The sequence below is a fragment of the Squalius cephalus genome (genome assembly GCF_949319135.1).
Source record: "Squalius cephalus genome assembly, chromosome: 20".
In the NCBI taxonomy this organism is placed as follows: domain Eukaryota; kingdom Metazoa; phylum Chordata; class Actinopteri; order Cypriniformes; family Leuciscidae; genus Squalius; species Squalius cephalus.
This window is the reverse complement of record NC_137141.1, coordinates 4,577,883-4,600,543: the sequence shown is the minus strand read 5'-3', so window position 1 is coordinate 4,600,543 and position 22,661 is coordinate 4,577,883. Positions and strand designations below refer to the sequence as shown.

Genomic DNA, 22,661 nt, shown 5'->3' with positions numbered 1-22,661 from the left:
ATTATGTTGAATATCTGTCAGCTGTTAAATTTAACTACACAATTAGATAATACCAGTTTAGGTCAAACAACTACCAAGTCAGTTCAGTCTGTGTGTAAAAAGGTCGCATTAGCAATTAAAGAAAACACACTTAAGAAAACATGATCCGGTCAAAGTGTCTGAATCATTTTTGGTCCCAAATTTGTATAAATGTTACTGGTAGTCACTGTGTGAAGAATTTTTGGGTATAATATGTCACAGTTTACTTTATTTTGCTCTCCTCACTTACAGAAATGAACTCTAGTGTCCTGCACACACTAGTTAAAAAATAATCAAAAATTATGTCTGAATAATTTTTGGTTTGACTCTGTGTCTGTGTGTGTCTATATATCTCATTTGTAGCATTTATCCAATAATGCCAATTTCTGACCTAAAAGGCGGGACCTGTCGAGCGGGATCTTCCTCTGACACCTTCACCGTGTGATTGGGGAAACAGGACTTCAGGTGCTCGATGGACAGGAAGGTGTCGTTGAAGTCCAGCGAGGAGATCTGATTGGGCATCTTTGAGTAATGGGCACTACCAGGGTCTCCATACCCCAGAATGATGTCGTGAAGCCAGTCGGGAACCACACACTCTGTGTTCATGAGGTTTCGAATGGTCTCGAGCACAGCCTGCAAGCAACAAGGAATTATTTTTCGATAATTCTGGATGATTGGGCCACTATTTTAGATGATGTTTAAACTGGAATATATAATTCCAGTCTGATTGGGTGGTTCTTGTTTTATATTTTCCATTTTAATGTTGGTTAACGTTTAAGTTCATGTGTTTTGTCATTTTATTAGATTGTTTAAAAAATGTCTGTGTAGTTTTTATACATTTTTATTTCAGTTTTTGTTTTAGTAAATTGACCCTTCGCAGGGAGTTTGATTGACAGGCAATCTGACCAATCATAATCCGCCATCCGCTGAACGGTCAAATTGAGTACTTAAAGGGATAGTTCACAGAAAAATTTAAATTCTGTCATTTTTTCACTCACCACTTTTGTTCATCTTCAGAACACAAATGAAGATATTTTAAATGAAATCTGAGAGATTAAACTTAGGCTTTTATTCACGTATATACACCGATCAGCGTCAAACAAAGTTTAAAGCATTTAAATTGGATCACAGAAGATGAAGCATGAGAACCAATGAGGTGTGTGTGTTACGCAGCATGTTTGAGCTTCTGCAAGAACCAGTGAGGTTTGTGTGTTCTCGCATCAAGCAAGTACGATTGAGCTTCAGTTTATGTTCGCAGAATAATGTTTATATGTGAATAAAAGCCTACATTAAATTTGTTCATCATGTAAGGCGATCATGTCTCTTCAGAAGACTTGGATTAAAACGCTTGATTCATAAGAATTTACGACCTCTTTATCAACGTTTTGAAGTGTCAGAGTTTTGGGTCAATAGACTTTCAATGGACGGACAAAAATCACTTAGATTTCATCAAAAATGTCTTCATTTTGGTTTCAAAGATGAACAAAAGTCTACAAGAGGATGAGAAAATTATGACATTTTTAATGTTTGGATGAACTAACCCTTTGAACTATTAAAATTAGAAATATTGCTTTGGCAACTAACTAAACAAAACAAAAAAATATAAAAAATATTTTTGTTAATTGAAATAAAAGTTAAATAAAATAAAAAATTAACACCAAATATCAATATTACTTCAATTAACAAAACGTTTTTTTTTATACTTTTACTTTGAGTTATTGATAACAACAGTGGTCAACGGTCTGGTCGTGTGAGTCTAGTGGCAGGAATATACAGGAGGAATCATCTGACCTTGAAGTTGTTCTCTTTGGGTTTGCGTCTCATGATGATATTGAAGGTCTCATAGGGGTCTTCTGCCCCGTTCTGGATGCTGTTGGTCATGTCCTGCTGGTACTGGTTTGCGTCGAGCCAAACCCGAAACGTCCTGGTGTCTCCTCTTAGTTTGGGCTTCGGATCAGGACCTGGTGCAAGCATCAGAACACAAGAATCAATATATATACATAAATAAAAACATGCTTCCTGAAAGTCAAGTGAACCGCACATTCAATCTTGTAACAATAAAATGCTTTTTAAAGTAATCTGTTTGACTATAATAAACCATAAATCAGAGTAACAATGTAATCGAATGTCGCTTTGGATAAAAGCCTCTGCTAAATGAATAAATGTAATTGTAATGAAGGAAATAAATATTCAGTAATCCGTCTAAATTGGGGATCATTTGTCAAGTAAATTGACACTGAAATCGCTGGAACAGAAATGACCAGTGATTCTAGACCACATTCCCAAGGTCCAGCAATGAGGACGGCCAGGGGTCAACGCGAGAGAGAGATTTGGGCCAGTGAATGGATTTATCGCTCCTCTTATCGGGTCAGAGCCGTGTTCATGGGCCGCGGGGATCCATCACTCTCCTAGTTTCAGAGCAAAAAATGTCCTTCTCATTATAAACAAAGCATTTATTAAATCAAGCTCCAAAAACAGCTCATTTTGTTACTGAGCGACCGCGAGGCAAACACGTTTGCATCTGACTGCCTCCAGAGCAAGACATCGACGAATAGTTATCATTTATAGCAATAGATATCGTAATAGTTATCATTTAACAGATAACATTTGCCTACACCGGATGTGAGTGTCACGTCGAAAGCAAACAGAGGCCATTGTCATCACCGACGCTGTCTACACTGATACAGTTTACATTGGAGCTGCATGATTCATAAATAAAAAGTGTGATTTTCAATTCATACATTGAAAATCACACTTTTTATTTTATGTAAAATGGAGATTGTGATTCTCCCACAATTCTGAAGGGAAAAAAACAACAACATTAGACAACTAAACAAAATAACGTGCAAACTAGAGGTTCTGACAAAATGTTCATTGCTATTTAAAAAAATATTAATTTGAACAAAATCATTAAAATAAATAATTTGAATGGAGTCAATGTCTTATTCATAAAAACATGTTTAGTTATCGGATAAATTGTGAATAAATCTGCTAAATTAATGATTCAATGACAAACACTCACTCCTGGTGTAACGATAAGCAATACAATACATACATGTGTCAAAATACTTTCAAAAGATGATTTATACTCTTATTTCAATCACTACTGTAGACATTGGCATTTAGACCCAATTATAATTCACTATTATTATTAACAATTAGCCTGGCTAACGTCAGACCTCTTTCTCATTGAGACGTGGTCTTGGAACCACATGAGGCGTGGTTTACGAATGCCCAGAGCCGTTTATTGGGCGCTACAAATGTCTATCAAATGCGCCCGTACGCAGCTCATAGCCAATCGTTTCAATTATACCAGATGACGTATGTAGAGCGACAGAAATTCGACGAGGAAGAAGACGAAATAAACTTGCGTTCTAAACTACTTATCTAAGGCTGCATCGAAAGGTTACTTCGCGTCTGATGCCATGTTGGATCCATAGATATAAACAAACTGCTTCGGTGTGTCGCATAGACGTCGTCATCGTCTTGCTGCTCCCTCCCCGTTCTGTGATTGGTTCCCTTTTTGAGGGGAAAATTTCCCTTTTTGACATATGCAGAAAAGTTAAAAGGCTGCAGAGAGTAACACGCAAGACGGGAAACGCATCAGCAATCGGTCATCTCAGGGACACTGATGGTATGACAACATCTCTCTTTAATTGTGTGAAGGACTGATTGTCACTTAAATCTGTGTTATTTGACTATTATAATGTATAATATAGAGGAGAACAGTGAATTATATCATACCGTGGTTGTTATTTAAGTGCATGGTGCACAGTTCTCGTGTGTTCATAAAAAATGCAACTTTCTGTGTTCAGAAGAAATACAGCAGTGACAGATACCACGTTTGTTTAACTAGTTTGTGTAAAATGATAATATTATGTATTGATAAGGAAAGAAAGAGAGCTTAAATATGTGAATGAACAAATATTGGGACAGTTTTATGTGGTAAAATCTTTATTTACGTTGTATTTGTTCGCATATGAGAATATAATCAGACGTAATGATGTATCCTTTTCTTTGTTTTCTTTCTCTTTAAGGTTATCAACCTTAATGAATCCATTTTGAGGCAAACTGTTCAATTACTGTCTAATCTGCCAGAATTTACAAGTACAAGAGCTGAAAGTGATTTGGAGTTGTTCCCTGTGTCCCCTGTGGTTGGCTGATGCTCTTTTCGAGTTAGAAGCAGATACTGATGCACAAAATTCCCAGATAACTCGACACCAAGCACTTTTCAAAGGTTTCCAGCGAACCCCGTTATGACTTTAGCTCAGGAAACTCATGAGAGTCTGTGCGCTGACTAAACGGCGACAGAAAACTGCTCATAAGGTTCAGTGAGCTCAGTAAACACTCTTACCCTCCTCGATGACGCGGCCCTTATCGTCCAGCATGCCCTGCACCTCACAGCCTCTCACGTACACCAGCCCGGCCTGATCCACGAACGGCTGCCGGCGCTCGAAGCGTGTGCCGTACGGCAGGTTGGGCCGCACCGTGATCAGGAAGCAAACGTCGTGTTTCCGCAGACCTGGAACAACGAACCGTGATGTGAAGAGACTGAAGGATGAAGTGAGCATAATCATTTTAACGTGCTGAAGAAATTGTGAGTGCCGTTTTTTAGTTTTCGTTTTCATTTTATACATTTATAAATAAATATACTTTTTTTCGTGGCATTTAGATTTTTTGTAATTTTTTTGTGCTTTTTGTATTAATTTTATAATATTTTGTTAATTATACTATAATTTTTTTTAATGTATATATCGTTTTTACTATGTTTTTAGTTTATTTAGTTGGTAACACTTTACAATAAGGTTCATCAGTTAACATTAGTAAACTACATTAGTTAACATGAACTTATAATGAACAATACTTTGTTAATCTTTGTTAATTTCAGCATTTACTAATGTTATTAAAATCAAAGGTTGTACTTGTTAGCATTAGTTAATGCACTGTGAACAAACATGAACAGCTGTATTTTTACTAACTAACATTAAAGGGATACTTCAGGATTTAGCATTAAGCTTTGTATTAGTAGAAAACCTGTAGTATTTTCGAATTACCGTGCTTTCCACCCTCATATCCCCCTGAGAGGAGAGATTTATGTATTTTTTGAAAAATCGTCAATTTTGCGTCATCGGAGGATTTTCTGGCCAGAGGCTAAAGACTACAGCCAGTAGGAGGGGCTGTTCCGCATTTGTTCAACCCGCCCATAGAGGGTGGGATCTCACTCACAGAATGTACACACAGTCAGCCGTCTTTCTTTGGAAGCTAAGCTTGCAGGCTCTTGTTCTGTGAAGAAAGCTGAGTAGTAGGAGAAAGCTGAGTAGTAGGAGAAAGCTGAGTAGTAGGAGAAAGCTGAGTAGTAGGGGTTACCATCCTCCTTTTCCCGGACTTGTCTGGGGGCGAGATCGTTCAAAATGTCCGGGATTCAGCTTTTGCTTTCTGCGGTCGCCATTCATTGTTTACATGCACACCTCTTGTTTCAATCTAACTGAATTCATTCCGATTGGTGAATCTGAATGTAGTGTTTACATGAACGCTAAACAAGTGATCGGTTGATGTGCGTTTTAACATTGCTAAAAAAAAAAATGCCCGCACCTCCGTGAGAGATACGAGACGTAATGACGCGTCTCAGTAATGACGCCACCGGCCTCGCGCCGTTCTCCCACGGCCGTCAGCCTCGTCCTGCTCGCCACAGTAAACATGATGAATGGCGACTGTAGAACGCAAAAGCCGAATCCCCGACATTTTGGGCGATCTCGAAATCCCAGGCAGACTCGTCACGGAGACTCACTGGTAGCCTAACCTTGTTGTTTTCAACTGCGCTGTCTAACCGGTAGGCGTGGCCTCCTAGGGCAGCGAAGCAAGTGCATTCTGGGAGTTGTTGTCTTTCATCCACATAAGCCAAAAATACATTTTCTGGCTTTTCTCAGTCTAGAAAGCTCCAAATTAAAAAATTTCTTCACATTTCTTCTACATAAATGACCTATTTTAAATACACATTCATCTTTCCAGAGGTGAAGTATCCCTTTAACAAAGATTAACTAATAACAAATGTATTGCTCATTGTTAGTTCATGTTAGTTATTACATTACATTAAGGTTAATTAGTTAACATTAGTTAAAGTGTTACCATTTAATTTTAGTTCTTCAACTTGATCTAAACGAAAAGCTTGCCTTGCCTAGATATTACAGTTCAGCTCAGGCTTTGCTAGGAGTTTGCAAGAGTGGTTTTTAAATGTGCAGAGAAAGAGCCGTTTACCCTCCCATTCGTTCTTGATGTGATCTCGGATGTTGAGGTTGAGGGTGACGTCGGCACGGACTCGGGCAGGCCAGTTCTCCCCGATGTTGGGCTTGGCCACCTCCACGATAGAGAAGGACAGTATGGTCTGAGCCATTCGAGCCCATCCTCCAAACACCACTCCTCCATACTCCGACTGCCTGGTGACAGAGCCCTCAACTCATCACAAATGAGCATGTTCACGCTGTTCTGATCATTACAGTCAAGTCAATGCTGACCAGGAGTTGTCAAGCTCCAAAAATGATAAAAAATAAATAAATAACACCATCTCAAGTCTTCAGAAGTGAGAATCTGGAGGTTATTCAGTGTCACTCTCTGCAGTGGCTCTCAGCAAACCTGGCATGACAACACATCTGAACACATACATTTACAGCGATGGAGATTTTTATCAGCGAATAACCTCTTGTCAAAGCTATCATATATCTTCAGAAGACTTACAGCAGACACGGCACACACATCATATGGACTTTTTATGGTGCTTCATCATTCCTGAAGTTTGACAGTGATTCATTTTTTACTGGATATCCAAATTCTGCTAAACATCTGGTTTTGTGTTCCACGGCAGATCATGCAGGTTTGGAGCGACATGAAAGTGAGTAAATGAAAATAACTAGGACTTTCAACTTTCATTAAACGTGTTGCTGCATGAAGGGACCCTCGAGATGATCTCATTTCTTTTAAATGATGTATTTGCTACCATCTTAGCCCTGCTATGCTATTAAGTGATGAGTCAAGCTACTGCATTAAATGGGTTATATTAAGCTTTTTCATGTTTTCCTTTTCCTTTAGAGTGTAATTTATCTGAGTTACAAAGCTCATATTCTCCCACAAATGGATTTATTCTGTCTAACAGAGAACAGCTGCAGACCTTACCAAAACGCATCGATTGAAGTCCAGATAATACTTTCGGGAATGTCTACATCACAATGTGAAATATTAGCATAAATTCCCATCCAAAGGCAACCCAACAGTTAGCTTGTGTACAGCACATTTTACCAAAGTACAACGCTGGCTATACACACCTAAATAAATTAGAAATATAAACTTCAGTATGTTTTTTAAACTGCATTTCATGTTTTCACTTCAGGACATAAGGTTGTTACAGTGAAGACGCTAAATAAAACTGTTATAACATTGTCTCTGAAAGGTAAGAGATAGGGGTGCACGATTCAGAAAATGTCACGGTTCGATTCGATATCGATTTTTAGGCTCAAGATTTGATTCAAAATCAATTTTCGATTCAAAAATGATTCTCGATTCAAAAAAACTATTCACAGTATAAATGTTAGGGGTGGGAATCTTTAGTCACCTCACGATCCGATCCAATTCCAGAATGATTCTTTATCTACTTTATCAAAGACTGCGAGAGATCTATTAAGCTGCATTCACGCACGGATCTCTTTTGAAATATAAGAAGTAAAGTGGTTTGTCCTGTCCGTTTAATCCCTTAAGACATAACTGGCTGTGTTTACGTTCATTTTGCACAAGGAGTCGCACAGCCGCATGCGCGAGCAGTCTACACAAACAAAGCGCGCGTCAGCAGCATTTGAAATTGAAAGCAGCTTTCTGTTAGTGAGGTTCATATTTTAAATATACAAGTCCACTGCATTCTAAACCACATAAATGATGACTTTGTAAAGCATTTGTAAGGAAAATACCGAAAGGCGAGACAGCACGCTTCAAGTGTAACGTGACATCAAACAAAGCGCGCGTCTCTCACAGCGCATCCTGTGCAAAGAAGCCTGTGAATGTCCTAGTAATTCGCTTCAACCTTTCTGAACTTATGAAAGATTATTTCACGGAAAGTTTGAGTGGTGTTGTGTATGTGTGTGAGGAATTGGAAGAAAGCAGATTACGGGTGTTTCTAAAGCAAACTCAGCGTCATCGCATATCTGGTTAAAAACTAAGCTCAGAATCGATTCTGAAATTCTCAGAATCGATCCAGAATCGTTGGAGAGAGAATCGCGATGCATCGATGGATCGATTTTTTCTCCCACCCCTAGTAAGAGAGTTGCCAGTCGATCTGCTTGATCGTCCACGTTTTCAGTATCCAACTCAAACTGATCAGTAAACCCAACAACACTATTAAGTCTGTGTTTAGAGTCACTTTAGAAGCTGATGCTCACTGCTTTACATTTCTGACACGTGTTGAGGTGTTTGGCCAATCACAAGCGCACTGGGTCAGCTGGCCAATCAGAGCACTCTGGAGTTTTCGGAAGGAGAGGCTTTGTAGAAATCAAATGTGCCGTTTCAGTCAGACTGGGAAAAGAGGTGCTGCAATAATGTACAGTATGTGAAAAATGTTTGGATTTTTTAAACGTATTCCTGTTCTATTACACCCAATAAACAAAATAATGACCTTTTAAAATAGCATCACATGACCCCTTAAGTCAAGTTTATTTGTCATTTACAGAAACTGATCCTGTGTGTATCTACATCAAGTATAGTGTCTGGGCATTTTTCTTTTTATGATGACAATTTAGCAAAGCAATTGCAATGAATTCCCCCCACCCCAATTTCTTTCTTTTTTTAATCTGCTTTCACTATTTGTCCATTTGCAGTAGATAGTTCCTACATTCCAAAACGCCTCGTTAAAAATAAATAAATAAATAATTTCACCCTTCCGAGAAGCCTTGGAGCAAACTCTGGGAAAGTGCCTTCAGAAGTCCATTTGGATACACAAATATATATATTGTTAAGATGCTAAGAATGTTTCACAAACCATGGCTTCATCCGTAGTACAACGTCCTCGATATCCTGCCGGATTTCATAGGTGGACTCCAGTCGGAAGAGGTTGAAGTTTCTCAGAAGGTAGTCATGCAGGGTCAGAAACTGCAGGTTCAGCTTCGGCAGAGCTAAACAACCTTCAGAATCACAAACGACAACAAAAAATTTTTTTTGGATACATTTTTTTTTTTACACTGTCTTGAAGCTTAAAATATAGTGATGAACCGAAATAAATTTTAATAAAGTTTCCATTAAACTGAAAATGTAAATAAAAAAATGATATAATAACCAATTAATACAAATTAATTTAATAATAATACTTGTTTATACGTAAATAATTTGTATATAAGAATGTTCTTTGCACACAAGGCAGATTTTACTTCAACTTTTTTAATTATATAATTGTGCTTCTACTCTTTTTTTCTTTTTCTTTTTCTTTTTTTTTTCTTTTTTAATTATATAATTGTGCTTCTACTCTTTTTCTTTTTCTTTTTTTTTTCTTTTTTAATTATATAATTGTGCTTCTACTCTTTTTTTCTTTTTCTTTTTTTTTCTTTTTTAAATATAAACATGCAAACCGTGTTAGTCAATGATTTCAGCCCTCTAAAACGGCTTCAAACCAAAAATGGTTTTTCGGCTGAATATTCTCAGTTGCATCACTATTAAAATAATAGTTTTGAATCGGATATTACTACAGGAAAAGTTAAATGAAAAATGTAAATTCTGTCATTATGTACTCATCACTGCAAACACACACAAAAGAGGGATTTTTATAAATTACACAAATTGACACCAATTAATGATGCCATTCTTGGCACAGAGCTTTGGTGGAGGGGAAGATTATCAGGGAATAATAACTTAAAAAATTTTTATATTTTTTTTTATATTTATATATATTTTTTTTATATATATTTATATATATATATATATATATATATATATATATATATATATATATATATATATATATATATATATATATATATATATATATATATATATATATATTACTCCCATACACAAAAAAATATATTTTATTCATATGGGCGACTGTTATGATATTTTTATGTATCTTTTGTGTTTGAAATACATGGTCACTATGAACTGTTGTTGTTTGGAAAAGAGCTGTTTAAATTAAACTGTGACAATATTATACCCAAATATTCATCATACAGTGACTACCAGAAACATGTATAAAAAAATTGGGACCAAAAATTATTCAGACACTTTGACCTGATCGTGTTTGCTGAAGTGTTTTTTCTTTAATTGCTAATGCTCTTTTTACACACAGACTGAACAAAATGAAGCATTGCTTGGTCACTGGTTGAGCTAAACTGGTTTTATCTAATTGTGTAGTTAAATTTAACAGCTGACAGATATTCAACATAATTCATGTGTGAGACAGTCTAACAGAAGGACGGACAAAACCAGTCAAATATCAGCTGAGTTCATAACTCTGAGTTCTGCTCATATTTTATTACCGTTTTCTAAACTATAGCGAATAAACTGATAATGTGAGAAATGTTGAAGGTGTCTGAATATATTTTGGGTTTGACTGTATATGGTAATATTAGTATAGTGATATGCAGTGATCAAAGCTGCCCACCTTCTCCTGAATAGTACTCTGTGGGAACGATGTTCTCGTCCCAGATGATCTTCTCGGTGGGATACAGAGGCATCTGGTTGAGCTGTTCAATCTGGGAGATCCGTCTCTCGTGGTGGGACACCTGAACAGAAGTGAGAGCGATTTCATGAGGTTTGTTTGTCCTCCATGAACCACCAAATCATCTGGCCGCAGGACGAATCATGCTGTGCTATCATGGTTTACCCTTCAAACGCATCAGACGGCCAAATGTAGGCTATACATGCGTCACAGCGCAAACTGGGCCAAACGCATCCTATGAACATTTGAAGAGCCATACATGTATTCATTACTTCAATGAGCTCATTGTTTCTGCATTAAATTAATACATTGTTTAAATTAATACATTATTAGCTAACTGTGTGATTTGTACATTAAATTTAATATTGAACAATATTATTGATCTGCCTTCATTGACACCATGGTATGAGAACTGAACTGAGCTGGACGATGACATCACGGTTTTCTCCAGAGCGGCTATATATATAAATTAACTAAATTAACTTTTTTACAACAAAAGTGAACCATCACTGAACTTAAGCTGGACTGACTGTTTCACTTCTAGAAACAAACTTTGTTGCATTATTTTCCTGTTATCTCTGTAAAGCTGCTTTGAAACAATCTGTATTGTAAAAAGTATATATAAGTATTGTAAAAAGTGATATATATATATATATATATAAAGAAATAAAAGAAAAGTATATTTCTGAAATAGTACATAACTTGAACAGAGATAACAGATAACCTCTGATAACAGATCACTGTAAATTGTAATGTGGACTCATGCACGTTCTGTAAAGCTGCTTTGAAACACTATGTATTGTGAAAAGCGCTATACATAGTTCCTACATGACGTCACAACATACGGGCATTTGCCGACCCGGCGCCATTTCTGTGGGCATGTTGTGGGCAGAACATTAGAAGAAGAAGCTGAAACGAGTTAATTTCGTGATAAAAAGTGAAAATGGTCATCTCCTGCTGGGTCAATGGATGTTCAAATCGTGCCGGAGGTTCAGTTAAATTTGGATTTTACAGTATACCCGTCATTAGACTTCATGAATGTGAGAAAACTAAGCTTTTGTCAGAACAACGACGGAGGTTACGGCTGGCGAGGATAAACAGGAAAGAAACTCCCTCAAAACACGCAAGAATTTGCTCAGAGCACTTTGTGTCAGGTGCACAATGTTGTGTTTTATTGCGAGTGTACACAAATATAAGTTAACACTTTGCAGTTTGAATGATGTCCTGTATGAACAAAATGACAAGGTATTAAAAACATACAAAAACAACTGTTTCCACTGTTCGACACACACACACACACACACACACAGAGACAGACAGACAGCGTTAGCGCATACGGATCCACACCATTTATGACTGAAATTTTTGCATTGTACCCCTCTCTGTCTTGTGTTAATAGAGTCTCTGTCAACTTTGTCTCTTCATGATTTTCGTAACATTATAAACAGAAAGAAATATTCGAAATTTGCTTGTAAAACTTTGTAAACACAGCAGCTTATGCCATCAAAGATGGCGTCTCCGGGGAGGTCACGTGACATTAATTGGCCTGTGGGAACTATGTATACAAATAAACGTGAATTGAAAAAAAAATTAGTACAGCATCATCAAAAGCTTTTTTGTGTTTTGAAACCAGCACGTTTTCCAGCACACAATCCTGCGTACAGATTTTGTATACAAATCAAAATGTTGTTCTTGTGTGAACTTTGCATAATTTATCGTAAACTGTGCAGTGCAAATCCCACAGTCTCAAAGCCTTTCTTAAAAGAAAGTGTTAAATACGCACTGCACTTTTAAAAGTGTCCTGTACTTTCTGATCACTATAAAGCCATTCTATCATGTTAAAAATCCAAATGAGCAAACGCTGCGAGACAACTCTGCTGAGAAAACATTAAACAGTTGCAATGAGAGAATGAGTCGGGTGGCTCGTGGGACGGCGCTTGAGAAAATCAAATGAATTAATCAGGAGTGTTGGGGCAGCTTATCCTGTTGAAGCTTAATGAAGTGTTTTATCAGGTTTGTGACCTGCTCTGACTCTGTTGTGGGCCGCAGCGCATGAATATAACCAGATTTCAGCATTAAAGAGGAAATGCTCCAGTTCTTGATGAGATTTGGAGCGAGTAATTAAAACATGCCGAAGCAGGACCACCAATGGGTCTAAAACATCTATAGCAGTGACCATTAAAGCAGTCAAACACTAACAGAACTTAGAAATTGAGAATGTTACAAGTATAATCTAATCCGCAATCAGAATCAAAATTAGCAGCTCCAGTCATTTTGTGCAAAACCTTTTAAACGTGTTTGTCCCCCGACACTAAACTACAGTGAGCTGAACCGAGACAAACTACACGTCACTCAAACCCTAAATACTGTTAACTCAAATAAAAAATAAACACTCAAATACTGGTGAAACTGTATATATAGTAGGGGTGTAACAATATATCGCAATACATAAATGCAACAATTTGTATCGTGGATAATTCACCCAAAATAAAAATTACTGTGTGAGAAAAAATTCTAGTTTTCGAGTTTTAGTGTCAGTACTACATTAAACTACTATATATAATGTTGAATATAATGTATAATAATGCAATGGGGGAATATTTGTGTGTCCTTATAATGCCAAATGTCTGATGTTACCAGTAAAAGTGGCCTATGTTTTATTAAATATATCTAGTCAGTGACAGAACAAGCATATTCATCTACAATAATTCTGTATTTTCAGCTTCAGGATCATGAATATTGTTATTCTGGTGTCTCTATTGTCCTGTGCGTTGGGTTTCCAGCTCCAAGTCCAAGACTATTCATTTACACACACAATGTAATACCAAATTTAGCATTTTAATCAACAGTTAATTTTTTGTTAACATTTTACCAAGTATCTTGTAGTATCGCAATACTATGGTATCATGAGTTCAGTATCGTGATATGTATCGAATCGTGACACGAGGGCATCGTTACACCCCTGATATATAGTAAAAGTGCATGTTCTAAACGTCCCCCAAAGTGAGTTTGTATAGCATGTACAGCGCTCGACTGCGATTATTTTTATATATACTTTTCTTACTGCCGGTGCGACTGTATTTTGTTAGTGGTTGCACTGGTGCCACTACCAGTTTGCTGTCAGGCCGCATGTCAGAGTCATTATTAGGAAAAACGAACTTCCCTGTCCTGTCAGCCGATGTACTGTGCTCGAGGAGTGCACTCTTCAATTGCAGAGGCGCGCGCACTATATATAAAGCACTGATCACAAGTAGATCATAGTTACGTTTAGTAAGTCATGAAAAAGCACCAATAAATTATGTAACTGGTATGTCATGTGTTAGCTGGGAAGGATTTGCATGCAGATATGATGTTCATTCTATTCATCAGGATCAATGTCCATAAGTTTTGTCCCACTGTGGTGAAAATCCAGCTTTTAATGTTGTTTTTATGTCTATGCGGAGTTTTTAATCTGCTTTAAGACAAAGCATGTGTAAATTCATAAGTCGACAGCATTGCTGAGTATTTTCTCCTTAAAGGGGTCATATAATGGCACATGCACTTTTACAAGTTGATTGTACTGAAATGTGTGTTGGCGGTGCCTGTACACAACCATCATATAATGATAAAAATCCATCCAGTGTTTTTTTTTAATCTTCTTATATGTTTTCCCCCGTCTCAAATCAAGCCGTTCGACCGTGTGATGTCACATGATCGGACGCCCCTCCCACGATTGTTGATTGACAGCAGCGTTTCAACACAGACCCGCCCTGAGCGAGCTGTCATCATAGTCCGCATTGTTGATACGCTGGAGCAGAATGGCGTCTCAGCGATCGTGGTGTTCTGTTCTTGGGTGTAATAATGAACACAGCATCATTTTGATGTTCCTAAATCCGAACCGCTGAAGACGCAGTGGCTGAGTTTGTTTTCGAAGGGAATATTCCCCACGATCAACAGCAATGCTTTCATGTTTGCACGAATCATTTCACACACCAGACTGCTTTACAAACGAGGGTCAGTATAAAGCTGGTTTTGCTAAGAAGCTGCTCCTGAAAAAAGGATCGGTACCAACTATTCGTGTTCCTGCTGCACCTCCAGAAGAAGAAGTGAGTGTAACGTTTTATAACCTTTATATTAATATTTATATTAATGCGGCTAAGGTTTACACTCAGGGTACATTACGGCATGTTTTCTATGTACGACGTTCTCAATATAATTAATAATCCCACGTTTATAATGAACAACGCGTTATGGTTATTGTGTTATTATTACAAACGGTGTCCGCACAGAACAGAGGGGCGGGGTGAGCAAAGCTCATTATCATTTAAAGACACATGCACTTAAACGGCGTGCTGAAAACAGCTGTTTTTGAGCAGGTAAAATGAGTGTTTTCTTACAATACTAATGAGAATTTTTAATTAAAGTATATTACAAACTTTTAATTTAGACCCTAAAGAATCATATTAGCTTGTACAAAAATGCCATTATATGACCCCTTTAAAACTGCAGTGAACCAAAGACAGTCTCAAAAAAAACGTTTCTGACGTCACAAACTACCTTGTAACCAATCAGATCAATGTGTGATCGTCAACGAGTGGATCTCTGAGCTGTGTGAGTGAGTGGAGGCGGGGCTCATTTGCATATTCATAGAACCGCGTATACTAAATGAGGCAAGGGTGTACAACACAAAAATTTACCCGTTTGTTTATGTTCTATTAGATCAGTGGTTCTCAATTCCAGTCCTTGTGACCCACTGCTCTGCACATTTTGTATGTCTCCCTTATTTAACACACCTGAACCAGATCATCAGCTCATTAGGAGAGACTCCATGAACTGAACTGAGTGTGTCAGATAAGAGAGACATACAAAATGTGCAGAGCAGTGGGTCACGAGGACTGGATTTGAGAACCACTGTATTAGATGGACCTATTTTTTTATGACTTGCCAGTACTGAACAAAACATATGCTATCTTCATTTCTCCTCATTTTTCCACTGAGTGCAGCTTTAGAAACAAGCATTTCTTAAATAACCATATTTCAAGATGTGCCTACCAGCAGTTCCAGGAGGAACTCTCTCTCATAGGACGTTTCTTCTCCCTCTGGAAGCTCCGGCAGGAGACACAGGTATGCCGACACCCGGTGGAGGGTATTGGGACTACAGGCAGAGAGATGAAGAGGGAAAAGTGGGTCAAAGATGAACAGAAGCGGACAGTGTGGTTTCAGAAACAAGCTAAAGAAGGTTGCCTTAATAACAGGCATTCATTCACACGTTATAAATATTGTACACTACTTGAACAAAAGTCATCATCATTTTAAATCAATAACTGGCAAACACAACCAATTCACAATTTAAGTCATTTGCAAAACTAAAGCATTTGAGTTTTTCTAAATCTATCAAATAAGCAAATTGTCACACTACATTTGCACTTCTGATTATATAAGATATCATGACATCCTCCATCCGCCACTAATGTCATTATAATGTTTTTAGAAGCCTGTTTTATAAAATATTTGGACAAATGTAAACAAGAAAAGAGGAATAAAATGGGTATTCTGAGAACGTACAGGATGTTTTAACTCTTTCCCTGGCATTGACGGGCTTTCTGTGTTATGCGGTAGGGGGCGCTGTTACGCATCTCCTGGAAAAGTAACAAGCTTTCTTCTTTTCTTTTTTTTTTTTTTTTAGGCGGATCGCAAACAAATATGTGCATTACTGCCACCTATCTCAGAAATTTTGAAAAGATGAAATTTTATGAAACCTCTATGCGGATAAATAAGGGGAATTTATGTCGGTTGATAGGTTAAGAAGTATAGGAAAGTGTCAATGGTCCATTTCTGAGATAGGTGGCAGTAATGCACATATTTGTTTGTGATCCGCCGTAAAAAAAAACAAGAAGAAGAAAGCGCTGGAAGCGCGCGCGCCCTCAGATCACTTGGATGTGGTTGTGTACTAGGGCTGAAACGATTAGTCGACATTGTCGGCAACGTCGACAATAAAAAATTGTCGACAAATATCTTTGTTGTCGAGTAGTCGTTTGATCTCACGTGACTTAATGTAAGGGCCTGCAATATCGCGATTTGACCGCTACGACGCTGTAGCGCTAGAGTGTAATGCAGCCGTTACAAATGCTATTGCGGTAGATGAAAACACAGCGCGAATTAGTGCAAACGAATCCGAACTAGCAAGGTGTGTGAAAGTTTCACAAAACTTCAAACCAAGAATGCTGTCGTGTGCAATACATGCAAGGCGGAACTTGCTTTTCACGGGAGCACAACATGCATGTTAAAGCACTTAAAGAGGAAACACCCCGGCACGAGACGAGCCGGTGAGAGGTGAATGTTCTCCAGCTGGAGTTAAATAACTAGCAGTAAATCTCTTTATTAGAGAATGCAATACTACTAATAATAGCAATAATATTAACAATAATAATACAATTACAGTAATGTGATGATTTATTTTTGCATAGAATAAAGCTTGATCGAGCTTAGTAGTCAGGGCTGTTTTTATTATTAGGTATTACAGTCTTATCACTTGCCTGTATTTTGTTCCATATTAATGAAGACTTACAAAAGGAGATGTTATGAAGAATATCATGTCAGTTAATTTGTTATACTGTAAATTAAAAGGTGAATGAGAGTGTCTCTGTCAGCTCAATTGTCATGTCAAATTTTTTTTTTTTTTTATTCTTATAATATTTGTTTGCAGTTTAAGTTTGTCTGTAATGCAGCTGATTATTTTTTTGTTTATTTTTTTCTATTGAAAGAGAACAGAATATTTAACCAATGCTTAGAGCATTTGTGTGTGATTTGAGTTGGACAGAAATCTGAAAACTTAAAGAGAATGACCTGTTTAGTTGACTCAAAGATCATTAAAAAAAACATTTCAAAAGCTGAAGTGATTTTCTTTTTTTTATATTATTAGTTAGAATATTTATAACTCAGTGTTTTAACTAATTGAAAAAGCTGAATAATCGTTCCAATCTTACTGATTAGTCGGTGAAATAATCGATGATTAGTCGATTAATCGTTCTAATAATCGTTAGATTAATCGATTATCAAAATAATCGTTTGTTGCAGCCCTATTGTGTACAAGAGGTAAAAACGATATAAATACTGTTCGTTTTCTCACACAAACCGCTCGTTTCGTGTCTTAGGCTATCAGTGTGTACTTACAATGGGGAATTGTTTAATTTGGACTCTGTGCGTGCTCTTTGAGACAGTGACCATAGACCTGCATTATACGACTGACAGACAAGAACGGTTTGACCTAAAAATATCAAAATTGAAACTACTGCGGAAACAAAGACACCTACATCTTGGATGCCCTTGAGGTAAGCTAAAACATACCAAAATTTAATTTCAAAGTGAAATATCCCTTTAAATAATTTTTTTAATTAACACTGTTTTTTAATAATTAATATGTTTTTATTTAATCAAAGAAATAATTGACAAATGCAGTTCTAAAACTCCCATTCAATTCTGTGTTTTCCATGATGGCAGGAACCGTGTCAGCAGTTAAAGACACTTTACCATCAATGACAAAAGCCATTAATGTAATGGGCCGTATCTCACTCTCTCCATAAAGATAATATCACATTTAAAGTCCCCCTGTGGTGAAAATCAAGCTTTTAATGTTGTTTATATGTCTGTGCAGTTTCTACAAACCATGTGTAAATTCATAAGTCGACAGCATTGCTGAGTATTTTCTCCTTAAAACTGCAGTGAACCAAAGACAGTCTCAAAAACACGCTTTGAAATCGCTGGTGTTTCTGACGTCACAAACTACCTTGTAACCAATCAGATCAACGTGTGATCGTCAACCAGTGGATCTCTGAGCTGAGTGAGTGAGTGGAGGCGGGGCTCATTTGCATATTCATAGAACCGCGCATACTAAATGAGGCAAAGGGTGTAGAGTTACATTCAAGATATTTTAAAGGAGTAGTTCACTTTAAAATTAAAATTACCCCATGATTTATCACCCTCAAGCCATCCTAAGTGTTTATGACTTGGAGTTATACTAATAAATGTCCCGGCTCTTCCAAGTTTTATAATGGCAGTGGATTGCAACCATCAGATTGAAGCTCAAAAAATTGCATCCATCCATGATATAAGAACTCTACGCGGCTCCAGGGGTTAATAAAGGCCTTCTGAAGCAAAGCCATGAGTTTGTATAAGAAAAATCTTAATATTTAAAATAACTAGCTTCCGGCCAAACGAACATTATTTTGAAGTAAAAATGTTTAGATGTTATTTTGGCGATCAAAGATGAGTTTTAAGTGATAAAATGATTGACTACAGGGAGACTTTAACAACTGCAGCCTCCTCGTGTCTCTTACCTGAGGTGGCCGAAGTGTTTGGTGAGGGACTCTCGCGTGTCCACGGCGGCCACATTAGACAGGGCAAAATCATTGAGCTCAGGGAAATGAGCAAACGCTGCTCTCTGAAATACAAACAGACACCTTCAAGTTTCAGAAGCATCTGACAGATTTCATCATAACCAATGAATCGTCACGGACCAGATGAGTGTTACAGAACAGACACCAGCCTCTCTGGTGATGACGATACCCCATCAACACTGATATGGGAACCGTTTTAACTGCATTTCTAACTTTCCTTACTGAAACTGAGCGCTGCAGCCAACAGCAGACCGCTGGACTTGATGGGTTTCATGGGTTGCATTTAAAAATGGCACAAACAATGCATTAAATGTTGTTTCGATGCATTAAAAAAACGAGGGAAAGGAGAATACTACATATTTTTTATAGGTCAAATACAACGAACATCATAGTAATAGTACAAATCAGGGTTCCACTCTTTTTAACCAATGATTATCTATGACTTTTCCATGCCCTAGCATTTAACGTTTCATTATGAAAATGGCACCGAAATCACAAAACCACAGTGTGATAGGAACACACTTTTGTCAACTCAAAACATTTGTTTAAATATAACCCACATGAAAACATCCAACCCTCAGTAGTGTTGACTAGCGTTTTTTTGTATAATTTTTTTTGCCAGATTAATTTAACACAAAGTACAGCGTCATAAATATGCACTGCAATTTGTTTTTAAAAAGTTGCTATGATAATGGCAGAATTTCACACCTGGGAAAAGTCATGGGAATTTACTCTTAATTGACTCTTAAAGGGGCAGCCGTAATTTTTTTTTTTTTAAAAGCATGTTTTTCCTTGGATTTTTCCAAGGTTGTATAAATTCCCATGACTTTTCCAGGCCTGTGACTTGCCATGTTAAAATCCCCTCATATTGGCAGGTTTTCCATGAGTAAAGTGATGTTTACCTGGAGAGAGGTGATCCTGTCGTAGTGCAGTGTGGTCATCTCTTTCTGTGTGAGGGCGTTTCCAGTCTGATCACTGATCTCAAAGCCAGCGTAGAACTTCAGCATGTCCAGCAGCTTCACACAACAACACAACAGTGATTATAGTCGTCAAGTAGAATAGACCGTTGAAAAAGCCTCGCAAACGTTGTTTGTGTTTATTCACGTAGAACAGAAACAGTCTTATCAATATCATCAGCGGACAACTATGACTTTTAACGTCATCAAACCAGCCTGATCAGTGTAAGCGGACACATTACAGCCAAATTATCATTGTTTCGAGTCAGCATACCAATATTTAAACACTAAAGTAAAAGAAACGTTTACTCTCGAGTACGTAAGATTTGTTTTAGTCTACAGCACAGGCATGTTGTTTCTTTATTCTTTGTTATATTAATTTTTGTTGCACATCAGCATGTAGAATTGTTTTTGTAGTCTCTTGTCTTTCATTGTTGGCTCATTTGTTAAATGATTGTGGGACAGAAAAGATTGTTTTCTGCAGTTTTTTTTTTTTTATAGAGTAAAACATTTTCCACTACATTATTATTGGTTATCCATATTGGCAACGATTTCAATATCACTGCAAATTATTACATTATTATTACTACATTAATCCTTCAGGTTTGCTGTGCTTGTTTGTAGGGGTTATTGATTATATATCAATATGACTATAAAGTAATAATAATGATAATAATTAATTAAATAAATAAATAAATAAATAAAAAGACAAATAATCATATTGTAATATTTCACTGTAAAAAAATAAGAAAATAATATAACAATTTATGATACATTACAAATGTAAAATTACAAAACTGATACCTATGGCCGTCTTATAATTTCTTCAAAATTAAGCAACGTTTGTTTTGACGCAAAAAGATAAGCGTTTCTCAAGTATGTGAAGATGTTTGATGAATGTTTGTTAAAGCGACTCAAGCAACACATATTTCTATGATGAAATGAGCGCTGGCCGTCTGACGAGTGTGGTGTTATCTGGATGAATCGTGTCGTTCCCCTGGACTGTACCTGGCAGAAGAGGTGTCCCTCCTGCTCCCGGTCCGTGAGGTGCGACAGCTGGCAGTTCACCACCAGATGAGCGTCGTCCAGGAGTGTGTTGAACCAGCGCCGGGTCGGGAGGAGAGCCTGACAGAAACACACACACATCTGAAGTCACAGTTCAGTCCTCATCAACGGAAGGAGGGACAGATCTATTCTTGCGTATTGTGACGCACCCGTGTGTAAAAGTTTAATGAAAAAGAAAAAATGTAGTCCATTCATCCATCCATCTATCCATCCATCCATCCATCCATCCATCCATCCATCCATCCATCCATCCATCCATCCATCCATCCATCCATCCATCCATCCATCCATCCATCCATCCATCCATCCATCCATCTATCTATCTATCTATCTATCTATCTATCTATCTATCTATCCATCCATCCATCCATCTGTATCTATCCATCCATCCATCCATCCATCCATCCATCCATCCATCCATCTGTATCTATCTATCTATCTATCTATCTATCTATCTATCTATCTATCTATCTATCTATCTGTATCTACTGTATCTATCTGTATCCATCTATATATCTGTATCTATCTATCTGTATCTATCTATCTATATCTATCTGTTTCTATCTATCTGTTTCTATCTATCTATCTCTTTATCTATCACTCTATATCTATAGCCATCTGTATATATTTATCTATCTATCTATCTGTCTATCCATCCATCCATCCATCTTCCAAATGTTGTCTTTCACTTTTCACTAAAAAAACTTGCAAAAAATTGTTACAAGGTCAAAACAATTTTTTTAAATGAAACGTATCCACAAGTAAACAACATGCATTTAGAAAATGATGAACAGTGAATTTTCATTTCATGCCAACTTTGAAATCTTTTAAGAAATGGAAATAAGCAGCAGAACAAATGCTGGCATGAAAACGTACCTCCAGGTCAATCATGAACTCGATGAATCTCTCACAGTAGTGAACCTTCTCCATGGAGACGGAGCCTAGAGCAACACGAACCAGAACACACACATTAGACCACTGACGACACACCTCATTTCCCACAGACAGGGCGTTCTTCCGTGAAGAGAGAGAGTGGCCGTCTCATAAACAGGGCGCGCTGGCCTCTTGTGTGACCCGAACAGGTGGATGATGGGAGGAGGGAGCGAAGCTGGGTCACACACACGATGGTGAAAACACAGAGATACTCAAAGCAGAAATAAAGTCACAGCCTGAAGGGCGGCAGGAACACTGAGGCCTCATGGGTAATAGAACTAGCACTACATACATCCTGCAAAATAGGTTTTTCGGTGTCAGTGACAAGCACTTAGCAATTAAAAGGCCTTTTAATATAATTGTAAAAAACGTCTACCTTCAGATCGTGGTTCATGAACACTAACTGGCCTGAAGCATTTTAGGTTTACTTGATTATCCATAGATATTTTTTTATAAAAATCATGTGCAGATGTGAATCTCAAATATGATCATCAGGCTTTCGAGGAAGGTTTATTTGTTCATCTCTCAATCATCATTGTATTGCATGCATTGTGTTTTAAAACTGCAGAGCTTTGATCATCAAACTAAGCATTTAAATATCATCTAACTAAGATATAGATATAAAGTGAC

The 22,661-nt window shown here is 37.3% G+C and overlaps 1 protein-coding gene across 1 annotated transcript in view; it reads right to left on the bottom strand.

Annotated features, from left to right (window-relative positions):
• Positions 1-22,661, bottom strand: part of aqr (aquarius intron-binding spliceosomal factor) — a 69,143-nt gene that overhangs the window by 34,609 nt on the left and 11,873 nt on the right. The window contains exons 10-20 of the mRNA XM_079853169.1: positions 21,975-22,039; positions 21,042-21,158; positions 19,980-20,093; positions 19,018-19,121; positions 15,734-15,836; positions 10,646-10,766; positions 9,035-9,176; positions 6,274-6,452; positions 4,373-4,540; positions 1,810-1,979; positions 410-651 (exon numbers count right to left, since the gene is read on the bottom strand). Coding sequence (XP_079709295.1) covers positions 410-651; positions 1,810-1,979; positions 4,373-4,540; positions 6,274-6,452; positions 9,035-9,176; positions 10,646-10,766; positions 15,734-15,836; positions 19,018-19,121; positions 19,980-20,093; positions 21,042-21,158; positions 21,975-22,039 — 1,525 coding nt within the window. The remainder of the gene's footprint in view (positions 1-409; positions 652-1,809; positions 1,980-4,372; positions 4,541-6,273; positions 6,453-9,034; positions 9,177-10,645; positions 10,767-15,733; positions 15,837-19,017; positions 19,122-19,979; positions 20,094-21,041; positions 21,159-21,974; positions 22,040-22,661) is intronic.